The following is a 27,815-nucleotide window of genomic DNA, read 5'->3' as shown; positions in this document are numbered from 1 at the left end:
CTCAAGACTAAGAGAAGAATAGTCTTTATATTTAAAACAATGGTGTATCATGTTAAAGCTGGTAATTTTTGTTTCATGAACATTTCAAACTGTTTTAATATGCACATTTTGTTATGGACTTCAATTCTATAGAAGATTAAACAAAATTAATTTGCAAATTTTACATTTTCCCCTGGACCTGAAGTACAGAAGGAAATTCCTTACTCATAGATTAAATCCTTCCGTGTCTGTGTTACATGAGACATTTTTTGCTCTACCCTAATACAGGCTTAAAACTTAAGTTATTTCTTGTATTAAAGCTTCACTTTGCTGAAGCTTCCAAAAATACTTTATTAAGCAATCACATCATTTAGAAAGGTAATTTTTAATTCTGTCAGCAGATTTGCAGCATAGGCATTTTTTTCTCACCACAGTGACATCTCTCTCTATAGCACAGATACTTTAAGATCTCCAGCCCTCTCTTTATCTCCATTCCCATTATTATTTTAAGTGCTGACATCTCTTTCAGTATCTTCACATCCAGATAACGTATTAGCTGAAGCTGGGTATCACACTGGATCCTGAGCTTAAAGATACTAAGCCTAAGATGCATGTGCATCTGGGCACCGAGATAGAGGTATTTAAGCAGGATTTTCCTTCCCAACCTCCCATCCTCTCTGCTGTTTCAGCCACTGTGGATGCCTAACTGAAAACTCAAATAATTTTCTAATTGCATAATTCAATTAACAGTTTCTGCAGCAAGGAACTGCTTCTATCACTCACATTTCTGTAATTCAGCACTAGATTTAACCCTTAGTAGAAAGGCAGACACAGGCCCATTTAATAATTGTTCAAAAAAAGCACAAAAGTTGTAAGGCGAGAGCTCTGTGGCACAGTAGGAAGAGGATATTTGTAACTATGCCAACAGTTTGTTCCTCTCTGCTGTGAAATGGCCCCTTTTCTTCCCTTGCTGCTTCTCCTGTATGTTCCACAGTCTTTCACTGACAGAAGCATCAGAGAACCAGGTGACAAAGGCCTGTTGTGCAAGGCCCTCTGAGGAGCAGTAGCAAGCAGCTACATCTAATCGAATAAGGGTACAGAAACAGAGCATACCCAGGGGACACCTGTACTAATGAACTGAGAGAGCAGGGAGAAAGTGAGAGGGGAGCAACTGCAGATATTGGTCTGTAAGCTGTTAGGTATGATCCTCATACTCCACATTACAGTGGCACATTACTACCCCTAGGGTTAGTTCAAATTCACCATGAATCAATATGGGACACTCTTCCCCTAACATTTATGTGTAAAGGAATTCAAATTTGCATGTAAGTGCTTTAATAAGGCCAGGTGAGTGAATAGGCAGCAGACAAACGCACTTAACTAGCCATTTGAATCCATTTCTTAAAGAACGGCTAAATTCAGTAAAATATAGAGGAAAACTATGTTAGAGGCCTGATTTTCTTATACCTTTCCCACGTATCACTGGTTGTGCTTAGGCAAAATATACTATTAGCAATTATCTCCTCTTGTTTTGTTGTAATAAGCTTAAGTTTGAAAAACCATGCCTTGGGGATAGGTGCATAGCTGAGAACTATTTCTTAAGTGTTCGATGCTGAATACATTGCTGAATTAGAATAAATTTCCCATTACATGTTAACAATTCAGTTAAACATCATGACAGCAATCTTAAAAATAGTCAAACCAAAGCATGAACTTAAAGGACTCCCCATGCTACTCTAGGGAGCCAGTGGCTAAATTGTAATTGGATTTAAGAGTGAACTACATTTCTTTTCCAGCTAGTTCAAAGATTCAACATACAAAAGGGCTGAAATGAAGAATTTCCTAGTGAACTGATTAGTTCAGGATAAATGCAAAAACAGAAGTTCTGAATAGAGCTATGCTCTCTACATTGTCTTTTTAAATCATAGATGAAGGTGAATCAGTTCATCCTGAAGCTCATCAGTTCTGTTCTGTGGAATTACTGCCACTGTAAAAACAACTTTCCAATTAAGAGTATGACATGATCTATCACATAGTTTTCACTTAATTGAAATTAAATTGAATATCTTGCTGTACATCATACTGATTTAGAATTATACTTATAGCAAAGGTCGATGCATATGGGTGTTTTAGAAGATGACTTAGGAAACATACAGATAGAAAAGTATTTATTAAGTGACATCAGAAGAGTCCAAGATCTTAAGTGGCAAGCAGTAGTTTAGGAAAATTAGAAATTATTCTACCATAGAATTGAAAGAATTGCAGGAAAACTCCATAGCTTTAAACAGTAGCTATATCATTGTCATAATTTGTATTATGTAAGAATTTAAAGTGCCCTAAATAAATCAGGTTAACACTGTAAGACAAATAGATTCCTCACAGTGTCACATATAAAACATTAATTATAAACCAGTTTTTTTGTTCTAGCAATAGAAGGAAAAAAAAAGAGAAACACTTATATAAGTAGAGGTATCCTCCCAAAAGTGCTATTATTTACCAAAGGCATCACACTAATTCTCAAATGTGCTATTCATCAGAAATTCTGTAGCACTCTTCAGGCTTACTTAATTTCCCCTGTACTTTAAGTTGGAAAAAATATATTCTTTCTCTGCTATACCACAGCAGAGTGGAACTACATATTCCTGAGAAGGAGAGATATAACTACTATTAAAAAATGTATATTTTTCCATTTGTGATTTTTGCAATTAAACACTGATGATCATTACAACCAAAAGACTAGATAACTAAGTCCCTTCCTTTCTTTATTCATTAGAAAAGTTTTCATGCACAACTGTCTCTCATCTGGAGAATGAATAATGGTTCAAAGCATCACTTGGCTCCCCCTTCCCCGTATACCACGCACATATAAAAGAAAGAAAATTTGTCCAAAAATTGAAATACAGGTAATACTGTTATTATTTTAAATAATTTGAGTAGCTTTCCTTTAAATACTAATAGAATTGCCTGAAAACCGTACTAAAAATTTCCATGGCAGAGGAATTGCTTCTACTGTACCTGTTCTGTTGCAAGCGGAAGACTGAATTTTAATTGGGTTTGGTTGTTCTTGTTTCGTTAAAAAACATTTAAAAAATTTTCTTCATGTATATTAGGAAAAAAGACCAGAAAATAATAAGATGAAGTGAGATGCATGTGGTCCCTGCAGGACTTCTGATCTCTCATGATCTTTAAAGGTGGCAGAAAAATCTCTGCCTTCTCGAAGATAAGGAACACTAGTACTTATGTAAGCATTCAGTTTGGCAGCTAGTGAAATTGATGCCATAATTATCTACACCTACAAGACAACAGGTAGCCACTTCTACTTTATTGCAGAACTTTAATCTCTGTTATCCTTTCATGAATTCGTATTTTTGTAAAGCAGTATTATCATTAATATTTGTTGTTCAAAATGACAAAGACCTCATTGGACTTTATGGATGAAAGTTATTTGCTTCATGAACTTGGAATTTTCTACAAGAACAGTTTTCTACCTTACCTGAAGAGGGAGGAAGTTGATCATAGTCTTGAGATGTCCTATTTGTTTTGACATTTTCTCCAGTTACTCTACGAGCAGGTGGCAAAGGAACATGACCAGTTATTGGATCAAAATGGGGATCTATAACAACAGAACAAAAAATGTGTCTTAGAATAATGAGAATTATTATTTGGTGGAGAGGAGGGGGCTGATGCATAGAAGCGAGGCTTAAAATAGCCTCCCTTCAGATAGAGGAGCCATGAATCCAAACAGAGGTGTTACCCCACAGCACATGCATGTGCTTTATACATCTAAATTCAACACTTGCATAGTAGATAGGTAACTATGACTTGACGTGACAAAACTGAGAGCCATGGTCAAAGGCGGTCTATCCTGCACTGACCATGGCTCCTCTGTTTACATCCATGAGGTACCTATCAATGATTCAACCCTGACACTGTGAGGATTGTGGCTGGTAAAGCATGGAAGAGGTTGAAAAGCCTGAAGCAGCACAATTAGAAATATCCTAGCTATTCAGTTTGGCTAGAACTTCCTAACACTTCCATGCTTTGCAGTTCACAAAGACTTCAGGGCAGTTCCTATTCATATAGTCCCAGCCACCAGTAAATACTACGGAGACTGGTAAATGCTGTGACTAGGCTTTGAAATTCTCTCTGCTGATTACAAACACAGAACTTTTAAAAAATGAGAGAAATAGATAGTCCTGGAACACTGTGTCCTTTTCTTTGTTTTTTTTTTTTGGCTACTGAGGATGAAGTTGAGTAAGTGTTTAACATCATCTTGGCCCTGGCTTCTGCTCTGGACTCCTAAAAAGGTTTGTATGCGAGTGCAACTTTTTTCTGTTGTTGATGAGATTATTATTCTAATCTGACAGGCTCTGATGGATAGCTGAGAAATCACCCCAAAGACTTGTATGGAAACCAATCATCAAAAACTCATCATAAATCACCTACAGTGATTTATTTGACAAGATGCGAAGTGAGTAATACAGTTTTAGAAATACCATATGAATAAAAAAAGACCAATCCACACAACCATGTACGCCAAAGTATACACTTCTAAGATTAATGAAAACTGCTGCTTTAAGATTGCATTTGCTATGCAAATAAGAACACCACCACATGGCCGTACATATATTTTCTAGATTTTTAATTAAAAGTTATTAAATGTTTTTTAATGCCATTAGTTATGTTTCCTAGATTACTTGGAAATAATAATTTAAAACTCTTCATGTTTCTGGGAACTGCACACAGATAGACAGAGCTTGTGTGTCTCTGTGTGAGGGCTTCTATTTTTCCTCTCTATTCCCATTAGAACTGTACGGTGCAGTGTGTGTTTCTACATCAGATGACACAATTTGAAGCACTCAGACTGGACTATTGAAGATGGCGTTATTTTTATTTTGAAGTGTAGAAGATAAATTAATTCCTGGCTCTGTATTTATGAAGATCAACCTTTATATCCTGTAACGTGCAAGTCTTTTTACCTGGATATGTTCAGAGGCTTATATGAGAAAATACACTGAGCTCAATTTGCATTATAAAAATATACACAGTTTTGGCAAATTACTCAGTGTCAGGCCTTGACTGGTGGCAAAAAATATATAATAAAAATATTCCATAAAAGATCACTCCAGTTCAACCTAAACTAGCTCACTCTCATCCCACAGCTAGTATCATTCACAAAGGTCAGCCAAACACCCGACAACCTGTCAGGCTGTTACGGAGTTGCACATGACTGCTTGTCATTCTGGCCTTCCTTTGATACTGTTGCCAGCACATTTCTATTTGTCCCTTTCCATACAGCTTCAAAGAAAAACAGATAGGAGGGGGAAGACATCTAACCACACCACAAGGTAGATAATCACTGATAATACTCTAAGGACAAGTAAGCTTAAGACACCAATATCCTCTGGAAGCGTCCACAGAGGAAAAAAAAGTCACATGGGAGGTATGCCCTATTACCCACAAAAATCCTGTTGTCATCTGTATCATCATCAGCAAATATATTTAACTTAATTAACCTGACAAACAGTTTTCAACTCAAAGACAAAATTTGTAAATTATGAACATAGCTTATATACCTTTTACAAGCAAAATAAAAGAAAGTCACAGTGATTCATGGGGAGAGGCGAAAACTTGACTTATCAAAAAGGTTATGAATCACAGGTGCCTGCAACTGTGTTCACATTTCATATAGTTTTGCAGCAAAAGTTTACAACAGTTCTAACAAAGCAGGATGCTATTTTCCCCTTATTTTCTAGTTTTCCCCCAAGTTCTGACTTGGAAATAAATCCCATGAATTATGTTTTACTATAGAAAACAATGGAGTCAACAAAAGGATACAGACTAGTATCACAGATTACAAAAGAAAACCTGCGACTTCACAAGTAACAACTCTTACTGGAAAAGTACAATTTACCAAAATATCTAGCCTGGTATAGAAATACTGATCTTATTTAATCATTTTGTGATAAAAGTTAAGTCTTTTTATATTCTGAGTCATGTCATCTTCACCATTTAAAAAGCCTATTTTTTAACATTTTGAATAATGAAGTACAGACAAAACAGAATTCTGAAGCCTCATGACAACTTTATCATAGAACTTTATCACAGACCATAGATAAGCTTCTGAAGTAAAGGAAAATGAAATAAAGTATGTTGTTTCATTTGTATTCCTACCAGAATGAAGGAACAGTTCATGTCCTGAAGGAGGTCGGCTTCCTGATCCAGCAGGTTTTGTGTGCTCAATCATGCTGTGCCGAGCAGGTGGTGGTGGTGGTGGTAGTGAAGGGGGTGAGTTATCAAATGCATCTTCACCTGCATTTTAGAAAAGAATTATTAGATGAGCAAAACATCCTTAAGAAATATGGAATAAAGAGTAAGGCTTAAAATTTATTTTTCTCTGGCTGCTGAGGCCTTTACTCCTAGTGTTCATCCAGCAGTTCAGTGACTCCAGTAATGAAATTGTAAACTTGACTCTTACTGTGCACAATCCTCTTCTAAAATATGCTCTGAATGACCTTTTGCAGGGTTCAGTTTATTTTCTTGGATGGGGGGAGACATTTCTTTTAGTGGTTCAGTTGGAAAGAGTGTATTATAATGAAAGCTTCACTGAATATCATTGTATAATAACAGCTATGTTTCTGTGGCTAAACAAATATGTTTACATTCAAACACCTATGCTGACTACATTGAATCTGCTACATTTATACAGTATATTACCTTTACTTGTTGTTCTAAAGCTCCAACCCTAGATATAAACTGAATTTTCTAGAGCTTGGCAAAAGAATGTACCCCTTACACAAAGGTGGTGCAGACAGGACTAGGTAGGGTTACCAAGCAGAATCATTTTTATGTGTTCTTCTGCCTTCAAGTCTATGTACTCTCTTAGGAACACTTCAGGGATCAGAAAGACTACAAGTGCAGGAACATGGCAAATGTTCAAAAGGTTTTATGGAAACAGAAGATTGGATGATGACACATACACAGGCACAATCATGCAGCTGAGTTTGTTGATGAAGGTGTGGGTGGTGGCCGAACAGCCCTAGTATATATGCAGAGCACAATGACTTGTACAGGAGAACAGAACAGAAATCAGGGTTGGAAAAGAAAGCTTTTGGTGACTGTATGCAGCAGTGAGTTTTGAACTGTCCCTTAACAGTGGCAAAACCCAGGAAATAAACCTATTAATTTAATTTAGTTTGCTTTGACTTAAATGTCACCTCTTTGGCATTCTTCTTTGTATTTGATAAAAGAAATGGAATTATTTAAGCTACAATAGAAAAACCTCCACTCTTGCATTAAATTGCAATGCTCTAACTTCACATTAAGGGACAAAAAATTGTAATTTATTTTAGGGAAAATGGTTTTGCTTTCCTTCATAGCTTGAATACAGAATTAGTATGCCTTTTTGTCTGTCTTCCATGAGGGCTTACAGACAGATACCAAGTACAGATCACTGACACAAATATTGACTCATGTCTGTAATATTTAGCCCATAACTTGTTTGGTACTCTTAACATACTCAACATTGGTTATTTTTCAATAAACATGGCATTTGGTTCACCTAGGCAATGTTAACCATTAAATGTGATCAGTAAAAAGTCTGCAACCTAAAGGGGGCACCAGAAGATCATAATCGGAGGGTGTCCTGTTGAGCAAAGAGCTGTGTTTTGGGTTGTCTCTGGTGGGAGGTCGTGCAGGTGGTAAAGGTACCGGAACAGTAGGTGCATCACATCCATCTCCTGAATGACACAATCACAAGAAGTGAATGTTTTCTTGCTGTACCCCTAGAACAGCACAGAGTAAATTTTCTTGCTAAATAGTGAAAAATAAAAACATACCTAACTCTGGATGTTTTGATTTCTTAATCTCAGAAGTAGCGCTGTGTGTCCCATTCGTTACTCCAGCACATTGGCCATTCTCACACACCCTGAAGACAGACATTAAACATGAAGCAATCAACCAGTTATCCAAGTATTAATTTCCAGAATGACCAAGTACCTGAGCTGGCAGTTCATTATACAGAAATGAATGAAAGACTGTAAGAGCACCAGTTTTAAAATTTACGGGGTTTTTTTAATAATGAGACCAGATGCTGGTTAACCGTCAATAAAACTGTTTGAAGGATTATACTGCTTTCTTGGTGGGATACTGACTTGGCTTAAATAACTTACTCAAAGCTGCAATACAAGATAGAGGAAGCACTAACATTAAACACAGTCCTCAGTGCAGAACTCAGGTCATTGGTTTATTCACACAGTTAAGTTACAGACTCAATCTTATTTCTCATTCCCAGCTGTTGAATTTTCCCTACCAGAAATACGACAAAGGGAAATGTGGATTTCGGTAATTATCCACACTGAACTGCACAGAAAAGTCAGCAAACAATATAAAACAAAACAACAACAAAAAGCCCCAAACCAAACAACACTAGAACACACCACTAGCAATAACAAATTTCAGTGAAACTCTTAGCCAAACATTTTTAAAAAATAAATAGAACCAGCCAAAGCTGTTTTGCAGGCGCTGATTCATTTCTGCATCAAAAAGCTGAGTCTTGCTGATACTTCTACCACAGCTTACTGATTTTTTAAATGGAAGTATATTAGATGCTCAAAATTAAACAACAGTATCAAATTAAATATGAAAATCATCTAAACGAAGCAGTACAAAGTTGCCTATAATCTTGTCAGAAAAATAATGATTATTTTTGTAAGATAACTCTGTTCAAATACAGCAGGGAAAAACAGAACAAAAGCCTTTTCACAAAATTAAATATTGTATAAATAAATGTGAAAGAACTGGGAAATTATTCCTGTCATTGGAACTGTGGATCCTGCATATTCAGGAGGAACTGGAGAGTTTCTTTGGAAAAAGGCCACCACGCTAAACAATTCCAGCTTAAAAATAAAAATCCCAAGCCACCATGCACTATTATTACTATATACTGGCAAATCTGCTAGAGCTATATACAGCTAAAATTTCAGATCTTGGGTTTTTACCAATAGGACTAACATTAATAAATCTATCAGCTTTGGCCATATGGAAAGGAGGAATGAATAAAAGTCTGGAATCATTTAAAATATATAAACAGGAAAGAGGAAGTGAAATTGTGTTTGTGGTCCCAAGAGTTCTAACTAGGACTAATGAAATAAATGTAAGAATAATTACAAGACTTAAAAAACAAACCAAAAAAACTAATGGTAAGAGTTATTTTGTTACAAATTAATTTCCCCAGGGAAGCAGTATAGGAAGTGTTGCTTCTATCTTTTAAATTAGATTGGTTCATCTCTCAAACGCACTGGATGCAACACTTCCTTTGACTCCTCACCATACACACTAAATAACTAAGAGTATTTTCTACTTTGAGTCTATTCTGAATTTTCAGTAACCTAACCAGTTATAGACAGCAACTTCAGACTTATTCAGGTCATAATGAGCCCAGTTAAGTGATTAGTTTGGAAATCATGCTGAAATACCTGTTTATATCAACAGTAAACACCAGAAAGTAAGGCAGCAAATGAGTACTAGCAAGCAAGCCTCCTGTCTTTTCCTTTTGGAAAAAGCTTTATTAGGAAAAGATAGTGAATCTTAAGAGATTGGATGAAGCGTCACGGTTTTAAACTGATGGAGAATAGGCTCAGATTAGAGATAAGGAAGAAATTCTTTCCCGTGAGGGTGGTGAGACAGTGGCAGAGGTTTCCCAGAGCAGCTGTGGCTGCCCCCTCCCTGGCAGTGTTCCAGGCCAGGCTGGACGGGGCTTTGGGCAACCTGGGCTAGTGGAAGGGGTCTCTGCTCACAGCAAGGGCAGATGATCTTTAAGCTCCCTTTGAACCCAAACCATTCTGTGATTTTATGATAATGTATTATTCTTCTAATAGTAGCCTGATTAGTAACGCTGAAATTCTTTCCTTCCATTTCTTATTGTTGAATTTGCCCCATACCTGGGAAGATCAGGTGTAATAAACCAGAAAATTAACTGATCTGTCAGAAAATAAGACTATGAATCATTTTTTTGTATTACTGTTGTAATATTTTTAGCATTGTCATATTTACTGGTAAAAGAGCAAAAAGTCTTAGAGGCAGTACAAATTTGGGGGTAGGATGGAAGAATTACATAGTTCCTAAATTACAAAACATGCAGAAGAAAACTTGTAGGCTGTTCAGTTTACTGAAAACTCTTAAGTACTATCCAAGAACTGAAGAAACAACTCTTAGGAAAAAGGTAAGCGAAGGTGACATTGGGGGACAGATATGAAAGGTGCTACAAATTTATGACAATTAAAAAAAAAATGGTAACAGTTTTGCTAAACAAGACTGAAAAGCTAAGTTTTTGACACACCTCTCCCCATGAGATTAAAATAAGGGCATTAAAAGAATACAGCATAAACCAGAATCAAGATTCTTTTTGAAAGCTTATCTCAGCTTTCACACCTAAGCAGTGGCATTAGCTAAAAGGAGACATTTTAAGTATATGGAACTTCATATATATATTCATATATATATATATATATTCATTCATATATATATATATATATTCATTCATATATATATATATATATATACACACACACAAATATTCAATAGGATTGGGGTTTTTTGAAATGCTTAGGAGAGTGGTTTGGTTTGAGTTAAAATTCTTTTCAGAATATATAAGAAACAGAGTTGTTGGTCTTAATCATAGAGCAACCTGAATGGCAAACAGGTATTTGCTCTACAGCAAGTCCTGGATTAATGCCAAAAATCTCTACTGTAAGAGCAAGACCAAGTATGCTTGCTAAAAAATGAACTAAATACTTGAAAAAGCTTTGGAATCAGCTTTCCATCTACAGCCTCTATTAATAATTCTAATGGCCTGGTAAAACTCTGTACCAGCTAATTGAAAGCACTCAACACTTTCTGCAAAAGGACGATACTGGAAGATGAGAAGTTTGTAGTTTTCCAGGCGGTTATTTTCTGAAGAATCTTTCAGAGTGCATCTAGATACTAGCATTTTAGTTCAGGTCAGAAAAAGGAATTGAAACAAATCTCCACAAGTTATCCTCATTTACAGTACTTTGGTTTACATTGCAGAGAAAGACCTCAGAGCATGCCAACGCAGTTGCTTCTGGACTCAAAAGATATTCTGCCAGAGCTCATCCAATGTGCTGCAATTACTAAAGGGTACTCCAGTCACAAGACCATGTGAATCCAAAACTTCCCAAAATAAACAGCATTTCTAATACAGACAAAATTTTTAACCTGCATGTAAGTGATCAGACGATGACCTTTTTTCCACCTGTTCTAAATCCTGATTAAAAAGGTCTAAAACTTGTAATTGGCTAATTTTGGGATGAGACACATCAAGTTTTATCAATGGTGGGTCCTTGATATCACATTCTGACAGAAAGAGGAAAAAATGTCAATATGTCACTGCAGTTTTTTTAACAGCAGAAGAGTCTGAACATTTTAGATCGATACTTGATTTTTAATATCATACTTTTGACCTACAAGACCAGCAGACAATTGTCCCTTCTTTTTCCCAAGACTTATTCTCTTAATTCCAGATGGTCAGATTTTTTTTATGAGTCCGAGACCAAGAAGTTCACCAGAAACGACACAGCCTTCAGCTGCCATGTCCCTTGCCTCCAAATCTCCTTGCCATAACCCATTAATAATTCAGAACTGTGAAAGTTTGGAGATAACTATTTTAGAACATGTTGAATGCAAGAGAAATATATTCCATCTGAAAATATGCTGTGAAAAGAGGCTCAAAAAGCTAAAAAGACATAGGACATAGGGAACAAAAAGAGGATAAAACTATGTACATACAGCTGTCAACTCATGTATTTTTCATACAGCATTGCTTCTTAAAATGAATTCTATAAAATGAGAAAATTTAAGACTTTTTAAAGCTTTAGGAATCTCAGTCACACAATTCTTAAAATTAAATTTTGCAAGAGTTGTGAAGGTTGAATCTCGTGGTCAGTTCTGAAAACCTCAACCTAAGAGAAAAAAGGATCAACTGCAGAGATTATATTCAAAAGCAAAAAATACCCAGTTATGACACAACAGTGATACAATAAAGTGAAATTCACAGGTTATGACTGTGGTAGTGGTCAAATGAGAGGCATAAGTAATCCAAGCTGGAAAAGGTAAGACATTTAAGAAGGCAGGCAAGTTTAACCATCACTATAAATGTTGAATCCAGTTAAATTTTGGAAAAAGCAGAATTTTTGTTAAATAAGTTGCTTTCAAGGCTGCTAAATGACCTTACCGAGCAAGAGGTTTTATATTATGACCATGAGGTGGTTGTGAGCTGAGTACTACAGGGTGTGAAGAAGGAACTTTGTATTCATCTTCATCTGTGTGATCCCTTGATTTATCAGACAGAGAATTTGTTGAAGGAATGGGGCACCTAAGGAGATGAGTAAATGATCAGTTTTGCTTTAACTGTTATTCACCTCAGTATAATTAACACAATACTCTTACTTAGCCTAAACATCTTTAATACACGCTTGCTATATGTCAAGTATTAAAAACACCATGTCAAACTAAAACTTGTACGGTTACTGACTTTTTTGTCACTAAGAATGCATAGAAAAAAAGGCAGCTGACCTTCGAAGAGTTAAACAGCTACTTTAAGCAAGAACAATGTAGCAGATAATTGCAATTAATTAGAAGTACTAAGTAGGCACTTACAGGGCTGAACTTGTTTGCATTTATCAGAAGAACTACACAAGAGTTAATTCTGGGCAAACCTATTTAGCAGGGCTCAGTGAGGCAGTGGACATTCACCTGTTCAGTGAAGTGTCTTGTTCCAGCCATAACAAATGCCCAGAATTTGCTTGTATTTTAAGTTATTTTTGCTTCAAACAATAGGACAAGAGGGAATGGCCTCAAGCTGCACCAGGGAAGGTTTAGACTGGATATTAGGAAGCATTTCTTTCCAGAAGGGTTTGTTAGGCGTTGGAATGGGCTGCCCAGGGAGGTGGTGGAGTCCCCATCCCTGGAGGGGTTTAAGAGTCAGGTTGACTTAGGGATATGGTGTAGTTGGGAACTGTCAGTTTGAGGTCAATAGTTGGACTGGATGATCTTCAAGGTCTTTTCCAACCTAGACGATTCTGTGAATAATTGCATTTAATTGTCCTCCCAGACAGTGATTTATATATTTTTTTCAAAGCAGTGAAAGACCAGGAAAGATGTAGGCTTTACAATCTCCATTTACGTTTAACAAGTTCTGTCATGGAGAATGCTGCTGGATATGAGATTACTTTTAAAACAAAAAAACTAACTTCTACTGACTGGTTTTCTGCTCTGAGTGTAAACAAAATGACGAGCAAAAATTTCATTTTAGGGAGCAGTCTGGGGAAAGTATGTTTGTTAGATATTAACAACTTCAACATACCTGTTGGCCTTCATTAAATATAACTTAGCTAAGTTATAGTTCTAGCAATCAACATCATCTACTCTTCTATATGTAGAGCCCCTCCATTTACAACAATTCCTCCAATGCCTTAAGATATGCACAAAACTCACAAAACATCTGACATACAAAAGATTACATTAAGGAATTAAGTTAACTGCAGCTTGACCATACATGAAAACCACAAACAGAAGTTTGATTCTTAAACTAGCTGAATATGAAGAGCAGTAAGTGTATAACTTCAAAAATCATCTGGATATTACAGTATGCAAGTGAAAAGCATCTTTATTGTTTGCCACAATAAAAGCCAACAGCTGGAGCACCTTGAATAAAGATGCAATGCATCCAACCATTTTGATTTGTGGCTTGAAAGTATGGCTAATGAATGGCCCCTAAGCTGAACTACAGGCTACATTACAAGATACATCTACATCATACATCAATTACTGAGTTCTTAAGGACTATAAGGAAATACAAGAATGGAGTGGGCATACTTTCTCTTACTGTGGTCTAATTACTTTGATTCTGTCATATGGGCAAGAGCTGAAATGATAAGTCAGGCCTATCTCGTTATTTTTTCAACACCTTGCACAGTACACTTCTTCACAAAGGAAAAGTATGTGTCTTTCACTGTCTACTGTAGATGATGCCACGTGACTTCAGAACACCCAGGTACTCTATGAACAAAAATTAATAACTAACTACAGTGAGTACTAGCTAGTCACTAATTTAATAAATAAAACCAGGGAGAAACAAAAAAGAACACAGAAACAAGGGGACAGGTGTGCTTTTGTTTGTATATATTCAGTTTAGAGCTCCCTAGCTACTTGTAACTTCTCAGACACTTTTTCCTTCTTTCAGTAATATACTTCTGACTTCAGAAACAAGCTCATGAAAAGACAGGAATCTAACTTCTTTTGCAAAGACATACTAGCCAAAGACAGAGGAAGATGATTTACAGCACTGAACTGCATACCTATATTGCAGTTTTCAACCACTTTCCGTAGAGGGAGCAAAATTTTACACAGCAATGCAGTGTGAAATTGCTTTTTCCATCCTTGATTTCTTAGGTGGACAGGAGGTTTGTGTCACTGCTGTACAGCCATTTAAACAACAGAAGGTAAAAAGGTATAGGAACAATGAAAACTCAGTAGTATTCTCAGATAGATAGTTGAAAGGCCCACAAATAATGAATTTTCTCATTTCTGTGGACATGCAATCATTCCTACATGGCAATTCAGCATGTTCTGGAGATGTTACATAAAGTGTGTGTTTCTAAAATTCAATTGCTGGCTTCTGCAGATAGTAATGTTTGAAATATTAGTATCTAGACCAGAGTTGTCTGATACTGACAATACCAAATGCCCAATACTGACCAAACCAGGTTGCTAGTATTGTTCCGAAGCCCTCGTCAAAAGCTGTAACTGGGAAAAAACAAACAAAACCCCCTTTCTCCGCTGAGAAATTGTTACTGGTTTGGATCTATTATTAAAGACATAAGTTCCAAGTCTCCTGCTTTTGAATGCTGTGAAGCATTAGACAAGCCTTAAGACTTCACACTAGTGAAGTCCCTCTTTCCCTGCCTTTAAAGTAAGAAACATTTAAAACCTGGAAAATATGTAATTAATATTGGAAAGGTGCTTTTGATTTGTAAAGTGACAGAAGAGTTTGAGTACTAACATATAGCTAATATACTCTTCATTATTGTCCTAATATTGTCCTATACTTACTTCTATTAATATTTAAGAATTCTTTTTTTTTTTAAATCATATTGCTCTTCTGATTTACTCCAGTTGCAATATTTGACTCCAAACCTCTTTTCCATCATTCTGCTAGATGTCTATCCCATTTCCTCCATGATTGACATTTCTTGAAGATCAAATTGTTTTATTAAATCTCTCTTGTTCTAAGACTAACTACTGTTCTACGCAAAGCCAGCTAGTAAGACAGAGAAGTATTTTACATTTTTTTGTAACTAAACAGATTAACATTGCCATTGTAAGCAAACACATGAAAAACTTAGGTGTCTGTTTATCAAGCAGGTGACATTTTCTATAATCACACTTTTTAATACTTCATTGCTCTTACATCTACAGAAGATTTGTGTACTAAGAATACAAAACTGACCTCTATACTGTATTTATATATTCTATAGTTCCCTTTTCTACTCCTTAAGTGGAAATATTTTGAAATTGAAAGTCAGAATTAAATTCTAGTAAGTGATGACTTTGTATTTTCTGGTTTGTTGAACAGAAGGCTAGATGTCAATCTCTCTTATCCTACTGAGCACCAAGGGCCAAAGGCAAAACAGGAAAAGATGTGAGAAATCATTTTTGTCAAACCACTTCATGTCCATCTTAGTTGGTTTTCCTGGAGTTCTGCTTACAACATCTCACACATATTGAGAAGTATTTCAGTGAAAGGGTCCCTTTTCCATTACTTACTGGTAAACTGATTCACAGAACTTCGACACAATGAACTTGCAGTCCATGTATTTCAGTCTGGATCAAGACTGTGCTTTTGAAATTAATCCCTTTAATCTCCCCACTTATCAGGCTTTGATTTTCACTGCGGAGTGCACAAATTGAATACCTTTCAGATTAAACTAAAATATGTAACACATTCCAAATGTGTCCCTACTGTGTTCTGATTGCTAAAGGCTGTTCAAATTCATGGGACAAGACTATAGCCACTTGAACTGCTGCCCCATAACATGTACAGTACAGACATCAGGTCCTTACTATCAACTCTTCTGTCCTATGCAGAGTACTACATGACAGCGCTGACAAAAGCTTTAATGTTACAAGGCCTCAAGCAAACTCTGTTTCAGCAAAATAAGTGTTAAGTTATATGGACCACATAATCAAGTCAATACTTGTCAGCTACAATACTTGCCTTCTAGTATGCTCTGCCCTCAAAACCAAGGAGTATATAAAGCAGTTCCGCTTCCATTCATAGAGGAGGACACACTTTTCTATTTGTTACAGGGTAAACATGCACACAGTGAGAACTACCACAAAACAGCTGATGCATCCAAACTCACCAGCCTGTCAAATTATGAGCTAAGGACACATCATGTCCTTCAGAGCATCATCTCTCAGATGTCTGGAACCTCCATGTCAGCAATGCTCGTTCTAACTCTGCTGGAGAAGTGCCATGCCAAAGGCCAATTTCAAGGGAGCCAGGATTTCCAAGCCACAGCTGCCTTCAGTGGAACTATGATTTCGCCTTCAAAGTTTGTTAGCAAGATAGAAGGGATAGCAAGAGGAGAAATACCTTTTGGTGCTACTTTTTCCTCAACTACCTCAAAGCAACTAGATATTCCTTATGTATTTATAGACTACAAAAGTTACATTGGAATTGCATGTCTCAATACATACACAAAAATAGATGCTGTCTTCCAGAAAATATCACTGCAGTATGAAGTACTTTCGAGACAAAAAGGCCAATTTTCTATTGAGGTAGGAAAATGGGACCCAGTCACAGGAATAAAACAAACACTATTTAACTTGAAAATTCCACTTTTGCGGAAGAACTTGGGTTCTGCATCTTTGACACAGAAGTTTTATTTATTTTTTCAAGAATAAACCAGCAATGTGATCAAAACTGCTAAAAAATAATCTGACCTAATTACAGAAGTCAAATAAAAGAATAACTGTTTTCACATATAGGGTCAGCAACATAGTGGCTGAGTGGAAAATAAAAATCAGATGCTTGTTTAACAAGAGTCCAACATTTCACTATTAAAGTATGGTTAGTAATAATCAATTTAGTAAAAGGAAAATAAATCAGCACTGTTTCCAGAAAAAAGGCACTAGTGTTTCTCTATTAATGTAACTTACTAAAGGAAAAAAAGTCATATTTGTAATGGCATATTCAGTAAAAACTGATCAAACAAGTTAAGTAGGGACATTTCAGAATTGTGAAGTTTCAACTAAGGGTCATTTTGCCTCCTCATTATTTAAACTAAGACATTTCATACATGGTCAATGTATCCTTCAGTCAAACCTTTGAAATTAGAGCCTTATCATAGTAACTAGAAATAATAAAATGCCTTAAGAGCTGTACGAAACAAACTAGCTCTCAAGTCACAACTCCACAGAGATTGGAGTGTAGGAAAAAATGAGAAACTTGCACCAGATTTATTGCAGCAGCACAGCTGTGGAAAGCAAGAGTGTTTTGGATCAAGTACAGTTCAATGTATTTATGAGGGCTTAGTGCAGTCAATTTAACAGGAGTAAAAATACACTGTAAAAATATTCTCTCTGACATTTCAAATTAAATCATGCTAAATACTATTTAGGTTACCTTTTGGAAAGCAATTGCTGTGGTTGGTGGAAATATTAAACCTATTAAATTTGTTATTTTTGAAGATTTTTTCTATCTACATATTGCCACACAATATTATAGATAATTGGGGTATTTTTTAGTGGTAACAAAAACTTGAAAACAAATTTAAAATAAACATATTAGTGTTTCAAGAAACAACATACAATGATCAATTTTTAATTTTAACAGCCATTCCATGTGACATTTTAGTAGTTATTAGATAATTTGAACTTCTTACCCCTAGGTTATATATTGATACTTTTCACATTTTAAAAATCAGAATTTAAACTGTGCTGTATATTTTTTTTTAAAGTGCAAGTACAAAACCTAAGCAAAAATAAAAGTTAATTTCTTCCTCAAAAGTCTACAGAGTTTGGTTTTAGAAAATGAAGATTTTCTTTTGGCTGGAATATGTCAGTTTTCTATTCAGAAGACTTTGGTTAATGAAGATAAATTTCTTTTGACCAAGCTGAAGTCACACATTCTAGATTTGGTTTGGCTTGACATGGACTTTGTGCCTGACCACATTGCTACAATATCCTGTGGACTTTCCAATGAACACTGTATGGTGTATTTATACATTGTACTTTGATTCTGGGTTACATTTGCAAAAATCTGAGTAAAACTGGCATGAAGCAGAATGTTTTGTTTTTTCAATGCTATGGAAAATAAGAAACTTCTCCTTTTCAGAGCTGAATTTGCTTTGGAATATGGAACTATTTAGTTTGTCTATCAGAGTTGTTCCTTTCTCTTTCTGACAGAATGCAGAACATCCCAGGGTTTGCATGTTAACATAGAAGTAGACATAAATTCAAGGAGATCAATCTATAAGGGGACTGATTACATGAGGTATCCAAACAGCACTCCTGTGACACCCACCCTACCTCAATCAGGTTACGTTCCAACGTTCAATTACAGAAATGTCTGGATAATTTTCTAAACTTTGCTTCTGAATTTAAAGTAAACATGGAGAATTTCAACTCAGCAATTTTTCCACCTGAAAACATGTTTCTGAATGAAAAAGTCAATGTTCCACTGCACCTTTATTCTAGTACTCAGGAACAGAAAAACTAGCATATTAATGAAACGCTGAAATACATTTGTCTTATGTCACTGCTAACTGAGCAACGGAATAGGTGTTGAATTTATGGCAAAATTACACACTAATGAGAAAACGCTTACTAGTTTGTACTGACTGCCCAATTATTTAACAGCAAGAATCACAAGGAGTACATTGGAAAGAAGCTATAGGATAACAAACATTGTGATATGCTCTGATTTCCTTACAAAAACACAAAAACTTGACATATTACGTTATAGCACTTCCAAGCGTTCTATTTTAACTATCTCTTGTTCTGTAGAAAGTCCTGTGTGATTCAGAGTCCAAAGATACTTGGCATGCACAGCAACACCTTGGTACCAAATAAACAGTTGTGTTACTGGAAGACTAAGAATAGCCTGCAACTTGAAATGACAAAATTTCCCAATCCATGTTCTGGAACTTGGGGAGGTTGACCCCATTTAAAATTATAAAAAATGGTTTTGTTTGTTTGTTTTTCAGCCACAACAAATAAAATATACTGGTGTGAACCCTGGATAAAGCTCCATGTGCAGAAAGCATGACTAGATTAGGGGTAGAATGCTCTTCACCCTCATCACTTTTCCTAGAATCTCTCATCTCCTGCGATAAGTAGCTCTGACCACACTTCTTTTGTAGCAGTAGAAGCAAAACCAGACAGTATCTGCTCCCACTGCCAAATGCCTGTGAGCAAGATCTGCCACAATGTATTCTCTATACCTATAAAAATTTAGTATGTTATTAACATTAGAAGGGCTCCCACTTAATCAATACAATTTACATTTGCTTTGTAAAACTACATTAAAGTTCACGGAAAATGTATCACCAAGCTATATTAGTTCATTTTATTTCTTTCTTTTTTCCCCATTTTTCTTTTAGCACCAGAGAATCAGTGCTATTATCTAACATTAATTAACATACTACTTTTATAAAGTTGACTTACTTCATGCTAGGGATGATGGAGGCAGCTGGAAGAGGTGGTGAAAGCCGTGGAGGGACATCATATTCTTCATTTATCAGATGACCATTTGAAAATACCTAAGAATTGCACAAGTGTTACAATGGGTATCTCCCATTTGTCATCACAGATGTTCAGCAACTAGGTATTACAAAACAGACCTTGAGAAGACTATGGGTAAAGGCCTTCCTAGGAGTTTACACTACAGAGCTATCTGAAGCGACTCTTCCATACCTGTTCAGCGCACCACCCCATTTGGGAGCTGTAGAACATGTTATCTTAGAACTTCACTGAAAGAGGAAGTTACACATTATGGTTTCTAGATGGACTACTCAGTTACAGCTGAACTGCCTGGGGGAAAATTAGGATTTCAAGATTGCAAACCAATCAAATTGAGAAAGATGAAGTGCAGTGAGAAAACAACAGGTACAGCATGCTAAACACATTAATGTCTTTTTAAAATTCTATGGTACAGTGCCTGTCCGAATCCACCCCCTACCTACAGGGTTATCTTTCCCTATTCTTGGATTTTACCAATAGCAAAAAGATGAAATTACAATTGACATATGAATCGGGAATAAAAATTCATTCAATGTTTCTCTTGTGAATGTGCATACAGCCTGAAATGATAGTACAGAGTTGTCAGCTGCTCCATTTAACCAAATGACTTAGATCTATAACCTGAAGATAACAGTTCAAACAGCATTTGCTTAAAGAAATACACATGTAACTTCTCCAGACTACAATGACACTTCTACACTGAATGGTTATACTGATTTGAGCAGTATTAATTCCACCAGCTTCAATACTGTGCCAGACCACAACTGGAATACTCCATGAAGGTACAGTTGAAGATATAAACCCAATATCCTTTAAAAATCGGAGGAAAAGCTATAGCATTTTAAACAACAGACTAGTTGTAAGTAGAATTTTGGTGTTTTGCCTCAATGCTGACAAAATGACATTATAATTATATAAAACATCACAGACTTCTTAAGTACCTTTCATCACTAACTGAATTTCAGTAATGTACTTTCAAAATAACCAAAACATCCATACAAAAATTTTAAAAGGAGATAGGTTAAATAGCTTGTGACCTTGGGAAAAGCAAATAGAAAAAGTTATGATTTCTAACTACCGGGACATAACCATAGATCCATTCTTCTTAGCACAATATCTGTAGTCTTCAAGCAAAGATCCAAAGAGCAGCTTTGAGCTAATAACCTGATCTATGAATAAATTACTGAGCTGCTTTGATAAAACTGATTAGAGAAGAACTAGGAATAATCTTCTTAGGCCATCACCACTTGATCTCTTTTTAAACCTAAGCATCCCCAACTTGTACATAGTTTTGAAAGTTGTCTGAAGCTGCCTAATGCCAGCACCACTCCCTCTACACTCTCCTCACCAGGTATCTTCAATTATCAAAACAATCCTTCATTTTTTTTTGATAGAAGAAACACCATAGTTACAGACATTCGTACTATTTACTGCAAAACATACTTCTCATGTGAGTGACATGCAGATACACCCTAGCCAAACCAAACCAGACAATCAGTGGAAAGGTTGCATGTGATGATTGTGAACACCTTCAGGATTGAAAATGGACATTACACTGGACGTTTATCCAAAATAAATCAAAAGCTGCTATGGACAAATTACAACCATGTACAACTACAGCAGCTGGAGTACAGATTTAAGTACAAAGGAGGAAAAATTCAGCTAAAGATATGTGCATTACTGTAAACAATTGACAAAGGAAAAAGGAGTTGCAGTGCTAATTATCCTGAATAAGGTTTAGAGTACTGATGATAACACCAAATCAAACAATGGAAATACCGGGGTTGTGCCACTGAGCACTTTCAAGGGCACTACCAGCAGTAAAGATACAATGACTGGTTCTACATTTAGCATAGTTTTGCATGTATTTATTTTGTTTTTCTTAGGGTCAAGGCAGATTAGATCTTTCCATTTGAATATACTGAACATCATGACTAATTTAACGCTCTTCTAAAAATTATGTTTTACTGATGTTTTAACGATGACCAGCTATTATTAAGTATCAACAGGAAGGATTTGGAAACAGCAGATCAACACTGACCAATACAAACAGCACATTAGACAATGCAAGACAATGATGCAGTAAGGTATCAAATTAGGACATTCAGCTCATTTCATACCTTGGCACCTTCTGCAGGCAGCTCATGACGCCTGTGTTTCCTCATAAATCCTGGATCAGAACCTATGCGGTTGTGCCTTCCATTTATGTTTGAAATTGCAGTCAATCCTGGTTTGGGAGAAGCATCACTCCCTATTCGACATCCTACCAACTGACTCGTCCCAAACGCATCTCTGGGACACCAGCCTTCAAGGGGCATGGGCTGGTCTCTGGAAGGCACGCTTTCCGGATGATGCAGGTGTCTGCTTATCCTGTTGTCTGGTGGAATTGGAGGAGGTCTCTCCGGTGGGGGTGGTGGAGGATCACGCAAGGGAGGTGGTGGTGCTGGCAAAGGTTTGTCTTGTTTCCTCACCATACAAGGAGAAGACTAAAAAACACAGTAAGTTTTGGGTTTTTTTTAAAAAAAGTTACATACAGGCATTTATATTTCTCTCACGATCATGTATGGCTTTACCATTTCTAACTGAGACATTTTCAAGGCATCACGAGTACTTGTCAGTAGGTTAGTCTTGTCTTTTCATTCTGCAGACAACCTGGCCTTTCTTTAGAAAGCATGTCCCACTTCCTGCTGTTGCATGAGTAACCCAAGAAAGGAGTGAAAGGAAGAAAAGATAACTGACTGAAGCAGGTTTATCTCACCCATAATTATTTTTCCAGAATCCTCTGCTTTGATCCTTTGAATCACTTATTTAAGAGCTGAAATGAATTCTGAGGAATGCTTGGAAAAAAACCCAAACAAAATAAAACTCACCTCCAACGGGAAATGACTTAGTGACAGTGAATGAACACAAAAAGGGAATTATTAGGTAGCAAGTGGAGGAAGAAAACTACTTTGATTTTAATCATATACCTGGGGGATGACCCCACTCTTTATATGACACACACTGCCCAATTAGTTTGCAGTTTCTATTCTTCAGGTAGCATACTTAGCATGTAGTTATGTTTGCAATTAGCTCATCTGCAAATAACCTTTGCCAGAGTACTTCCTTTCTCAGAATTGAACTATATCATAAAAGGTGAAATGTTTTCTAAAATTATGTGTACTAATACTAAAAAGCTGAAAGCCAAGTTATCAGAAAAAACCCTTATACAGGTAGCTATAGAGCTTCTAAGAGCACAAATCTGACAAAATCAAAACATTTTCATTAGTAGTGAATTCCTAACAGCATTCTACAAAATAACACTTAGGCCAGGTTTCTACAAAATGTTTTTTCTTACCACCAGACACCATACAAAATGAAATACAGGGAAGATTATTTCCTTTGGAAGGTGCAATTTTCATGGATTGTGGTAAACCTGAATGTTATTACCACTTGAAAAGATGGAGGTCACCAAAGTTTTAAAGAAAGCATAGTATTTGCTCTCACTTCACAGGTTATCCCACCGTTATTCTTCAAGCAGCACATCAACATATTACTTAAATTGAAGGTAAAGTTATTCTAGCTACAGGTCTATTCATATAAATAGGACAGTATATTAAATAAAGAAGCATTTAATTCAGCTGCTAGTTAAGAAAAATAGTTATTCTCACTGTCAAGGGGGGGAATATAATGGCTGGGTCCAAATTTGTTGTTACAGTTTACAGCTATAGTTTTCCACTGCAGAAAAACAGAAGAGTTTTCTAAATGAAAGAGTAGTCTTGGCAGGACTAAATTGTATTTTTTAATTTTAATTTTTTTAAAGTATGAAATTAATCTTTCTTGCCCCCATCTTATTTCCCTTGCACTCCCCCAAATTTTTGATCCCCACCCCCCAGGAAGTTTCAAGGAAAAAAATAATCATTTTCAAAATCATGCCACTGAAACATTTAGAGCAGTATTAATGTTATCTTTGATTTTCTAATTTTTTTAAAAGACATGAACTTTGTAAAAATATGCTACTGTAAAATTAATTTTTAATGGATGTATTGTATGTTTAGCATATATCCTCAATGTGTTATAAATTCCCTTGTATAACATAAAAAGTGATGAAAGAAGGATAAAGAAACTATTCAAACTTCTATTTTTTCCTCTAAACAGCTAGAATCTTAGCCAGAGATTGATTTTCAAGATTGAAATAAAAACCTGACAAAATAAATACGGTGCTTTATACTGGATTATTATGAGCATATAGGTTTCAAGTCTTGTTTTGAACTTCAATTTGAGTTCATCATCTAAAATTGAAAAGTTTAAATCTAATTCCCCCACTCTATACAGCAATTTTAACAAAATTATTGACTCATAATAGAAAGCAACATAGTATATGTCCTCCTTCATGATTATCCACTCAAAAAAAATCATTAAATCTTTAGTCTCATCAGTTTCACAAAACACAGCATACAATTTCTTAGCTCAAGAGTCATTATTATTTCCCTTGAAACTTGAGTCCTAATATATGCCATTTAAGGTTTTGAAAGCAGTGTATCTGCACGTATTTTTCTTGTAAGGATACTGTGGAAATCGAGTGTAAACCATCACCAGAGGACAACGTATAATTTTAATGACATATAACCTTTAAATCTATCTTCAGAAAACTTTCATTTTTATTTATTTTCATGAATTGGTCTTTATTACAGAACTGATACATTACAGCAATATCTTTAAAATTCTGGCCATAACCAAGTACAATATAATAATCAAACAGAGGTCACACTTGACCAATACATGTAGCCATAAATGTCTGCCTATTTAAGGTATTATGCAAAGGGACAGGCACTTGCCAAAGTCAACTGAAGGAGATAAGAGACATACTCCGTGTGGATTCTAATCTAAAGTTTTTCTAAACTACAAGGAAATAAGAAGACTTTTGGACACAGCAAACTCATGAAAAAAAAATACACATCGAAAATTTCAGAATAGTCTGTCTTCCAAAACAAACAAGCAAGCTCACCTAGAAAACAATCAAATACAATTTCTCAATATTCGTATACAAAGAAATACTGTTTTAGTAAGACTTACCTTTGGTGATCCAGTTGGGCTGGCACATGGTGACCGTGCTACTCCCTTCTGAATAAGATCCAGACGAGGAGGTACAGGTGGAAGACTGAGATGTGGGATTTGCAGCGGGTCTGGAAGTGGTTTTCTTCTCTGTGCAAGAGGGGAAGATCCTGGGGAAGTCACTGGTGAATTCTGCCTCTCATTGCACTTCAAGATAGAAAAAAAACCCCAACTATTTACCTGATGATCAAGCATACAACTTCCATTCCGCGACTAAAACGTTTGATACTTGTCAAGTACTGACTAATAGTCATTTATCATAATGGACACCCTGCTGCTCTTTTAATTAATAGACAATATAGGTGGTCATCTTACAGCTACTGAAAACCAAGTCTACAAGTCATTTTACCCTGAAACTAAGATTCATGTTAACTTGTGATAAAAATAAACGATTTTATATATATATATGCCAGTAATTTGTTTTAAAAATAAACACTCGGTATCATACAAAAGGAAACAATCACATAGACCAAGATTTTATTATAGTAGTGCTACTCTTGATAACCTTTTATCAATAAAGAGTACTCCACCTAAAATTCTATAAATCACTTTTAAAAGCTGAATGTCTATGATACCATCTGTTAACTACAGCCCATTTTCAAATCATACTTCCACAGAAAATAGAATGTATGTGTTTTCTGAAAACTTAAAAATCAAATTCATCAGCAAGCCAAGGAGTAATTCTTTCTTCATTTATTTGCTGATTTACAAAAAACACTTTAGGACAATTCAGTTTATCATTTTAGCAAATATTGAACTAATGACACACACAGTTAAGACCCCAATTAAGACACAATTAAGTGACAATGCTTTTTTTTTCCTTGACTAAGCCACTTTGGCTCCACTCATTTTTGCAACTAATTCCTGAAACTCATCTGGCTCAGTTTTGACAAACTCAGTTTACTTGTTTGCATAAATCAGTTAAAAGTTATTTCTGTAAACTCAGTGTGTTTGTAAGTAAACCTGGATGTTTAAGGCTGTTCTGTATTCCCTGACAGCAGACATGAATAGCTGGAAGATATTCACACCAAGCATTAGCCTCAGGCCACTTGTGCACTGAGGCATCCTAGTGTTCTCACTATGTAACTTGCTTATAGAGGCTAACAATCTCCCATCTTCTTAAGGAAAGCATAAAAATTGCTCACAAAAGAGCACCCATCTTTAAGCTAATTTACTTTGATCAAAACTTTCCCCCTCCTTTCATAAGCTTTTTCTCACCATGCTGTATGTCCCATAGGGATGCCAGGAATGAGACTAGCAAGTTATTTCACAAGGTAAACATTACCTACCTTTACATGTACTGCCTATATTAAAGAATCTGAAAACTTCATAAATTCAAATGCAAATCCAGGAAAAGGATCTAGCATACTGACTCCTTACTCAATGTTCTGGGTACTACAGCTTAGTTTAATATTCTATTCTATACAATTGGGATTGCTACCAGATTTCCTTCAAAAATAGGAGCCACCACAGTATTACTGGGCAGCATAAAAAAAAAAAAAAGAGAAAGCAAGTGGAGTGAGGACATGTTGAAGTGCTAGAAGGCTGAGGTGTAATTCCATTGCCAGAATGATTTTTTTGTTGATCCTTAAGGTTTTACCACTTCATCTGCATGTGTAAACTCAGTGTCACAACTACATATTCAACTTCAAGAGACTGAGCAATTCAAGAATTGTGTGGTCTTCATGGCTACCAGAAGTTTCCCATTTTCTCTTTTTAGTGAAGTGGTCACAATGTTCACATTAAATGGCTTGAATATAGTCCTTAGATTTTCTTTGTTGCCTTTAATTGGTGAATGACCTTGACTGCAAGACCACTAGGATAAACACCTGGCTGCGTGAGGTGCTTAGTCTATCTGAACATTATGGAAAGCTGAATAACTAAAGCTAGATATGTATCTTGCAAGCACGCCTGAGCAACCATAATTATAAAATGACTACAAACTGAATGAACTCATTTTCTTTAACAGAAAATACCTATCAGTTAAATAGCGTAATAAGCATTGTATCAGTTAACAGCATTAGTTTCAAAGTTCAGTTAGATCTCCACCAAGCATTCCTGAAAGCAGAGAGCCATGTAATATAACATATGCAGTGCTTTGGCTTCAGTAAATTCAGAAAATTAATTTATTTCCCAAATTATTTGCAACAGAACCAAACATGCAAGTCACACCTCCAAAAAGATACAATTATTTAAAATAAATGAAAGCATCCTAGTAAATCTCTACATTTTATGATGTTGCACAACATACTGTGTCTCAGTCAGCAGGGAGCTGCTCCAGAACTAAGAAACAATCCTATACATTATGGGATTTTGAAACAAACAGTAAGAAAAATAGGAAATACGAAAAGCAGAGTACTTGAGAGGAAACATTTGCAATTTGGAATTTAAGATGCTCTAACTGCCATACCATCAGAGAGCAACCTGAGAGTCTCAAATATCATACTGCATGTAGCTGTATGAACCCAGAACTAAGTGAACAACATTGTAGCAAGAGCAGTTTAAGAATATCTATCACTTTCTATACCATTGCCTTCTCTTATGTAGTTCTGATCTAAAGCATCACTAGGTAAAATGATATGCCCATCCCTCAGTGAGCCCACTGATCCCATCATGTCAGATGTCTTTTCTCCTTCTGTAGCAACAGTCCAGCTCCAGCAGACACACACATCATGGAAATACATTTAAAACCCAGTAGAGACTGATGCTATTTTCAGATTTATGGAAACAAGTGGTTGAAAGAAATGCCTAGTATGCAGTAACAAAAACTAGAATAATAAGAAGATTAATTTAAAAGTTTTAGATTCTTAAAACCTGTCATGTTTTTAACCCCGTAGCAAAATAATTTTTCGGTGTCCTGACCTACTATTGCCTCAAGGCACAATGGTATCACAAGATGTTGTGGCCCCAGAGAT

The 27,815-nt window shown here is 35.9% G+C and overlaps 1 protein-coding gene across 3 annotated transcripts in view; it reads right to left on the bottom strand.

The window, feature by feature from the left end:
• CBLB (Cbl proto-oncogene B) overlaps positions 1–27,815 on the bottom strand; it is a 132,159-nt gene that overhangs the window by 5,537 nt on the left and 98,807 nt on the right. Inside the window, exons 10-17 of one of the 3 annotated variants that reach the window (XM_026852952.1) lie at positions 24,862–25,047; positions 21,927–22,292; positions 19,732–19,826; positions 12,233–12,373; positions 7,818–7,906; positions 7,587–7,718; positions 6,154–6,291; positions 3,473–3,592 (exon numbers count right to left, since the gene is read on the bottom strand). In XM_026852952.1, the coding sequence (XP_026708753.1) occupies positions 3,473–3,592; positions 6,154–6,291; positions 7,587–7,718; positions 7,818–7,906; positions 12,233–12,373; positions 19,732–19,826; positions 21,927–22,292; positions 24,862–25,047 (1,267 nt within the window). The remainder of the gene's footprint in view (positions 1–3,472; positions 3,593–6,153; positions 6,292–7,586; positions 7,719–7,817; positions 7,907–12,232; positions 12,374–19,731; positions 19,827–21,926; positions 22,293–24,861; positions 25,048–27,815) is intronic. The other 2 variants (XM_026852958.1, XM_026852967.1) reach the window with 2 other exon arrangements.

This window comes from Athene cunicularia (assembly GCF_003259725.1).
Source record: "Athene cunicularia isolate RWA chromosome 1 unlocalized genomic scaffold, athCun1 chr1_part1, whole genome shotgun sequence".
Classification (NCBI taxonomy): Eukaryota; Metazoa; Chordata; class Aves; order Strigiformes; family Strigidae; genus Athene; species Athene cunicularia.
The sequence above is the reverse complement of the archived record's forward strand: the minus strand, read 5'-3'. Positions and strand labels throughout refer to the sequence as shown.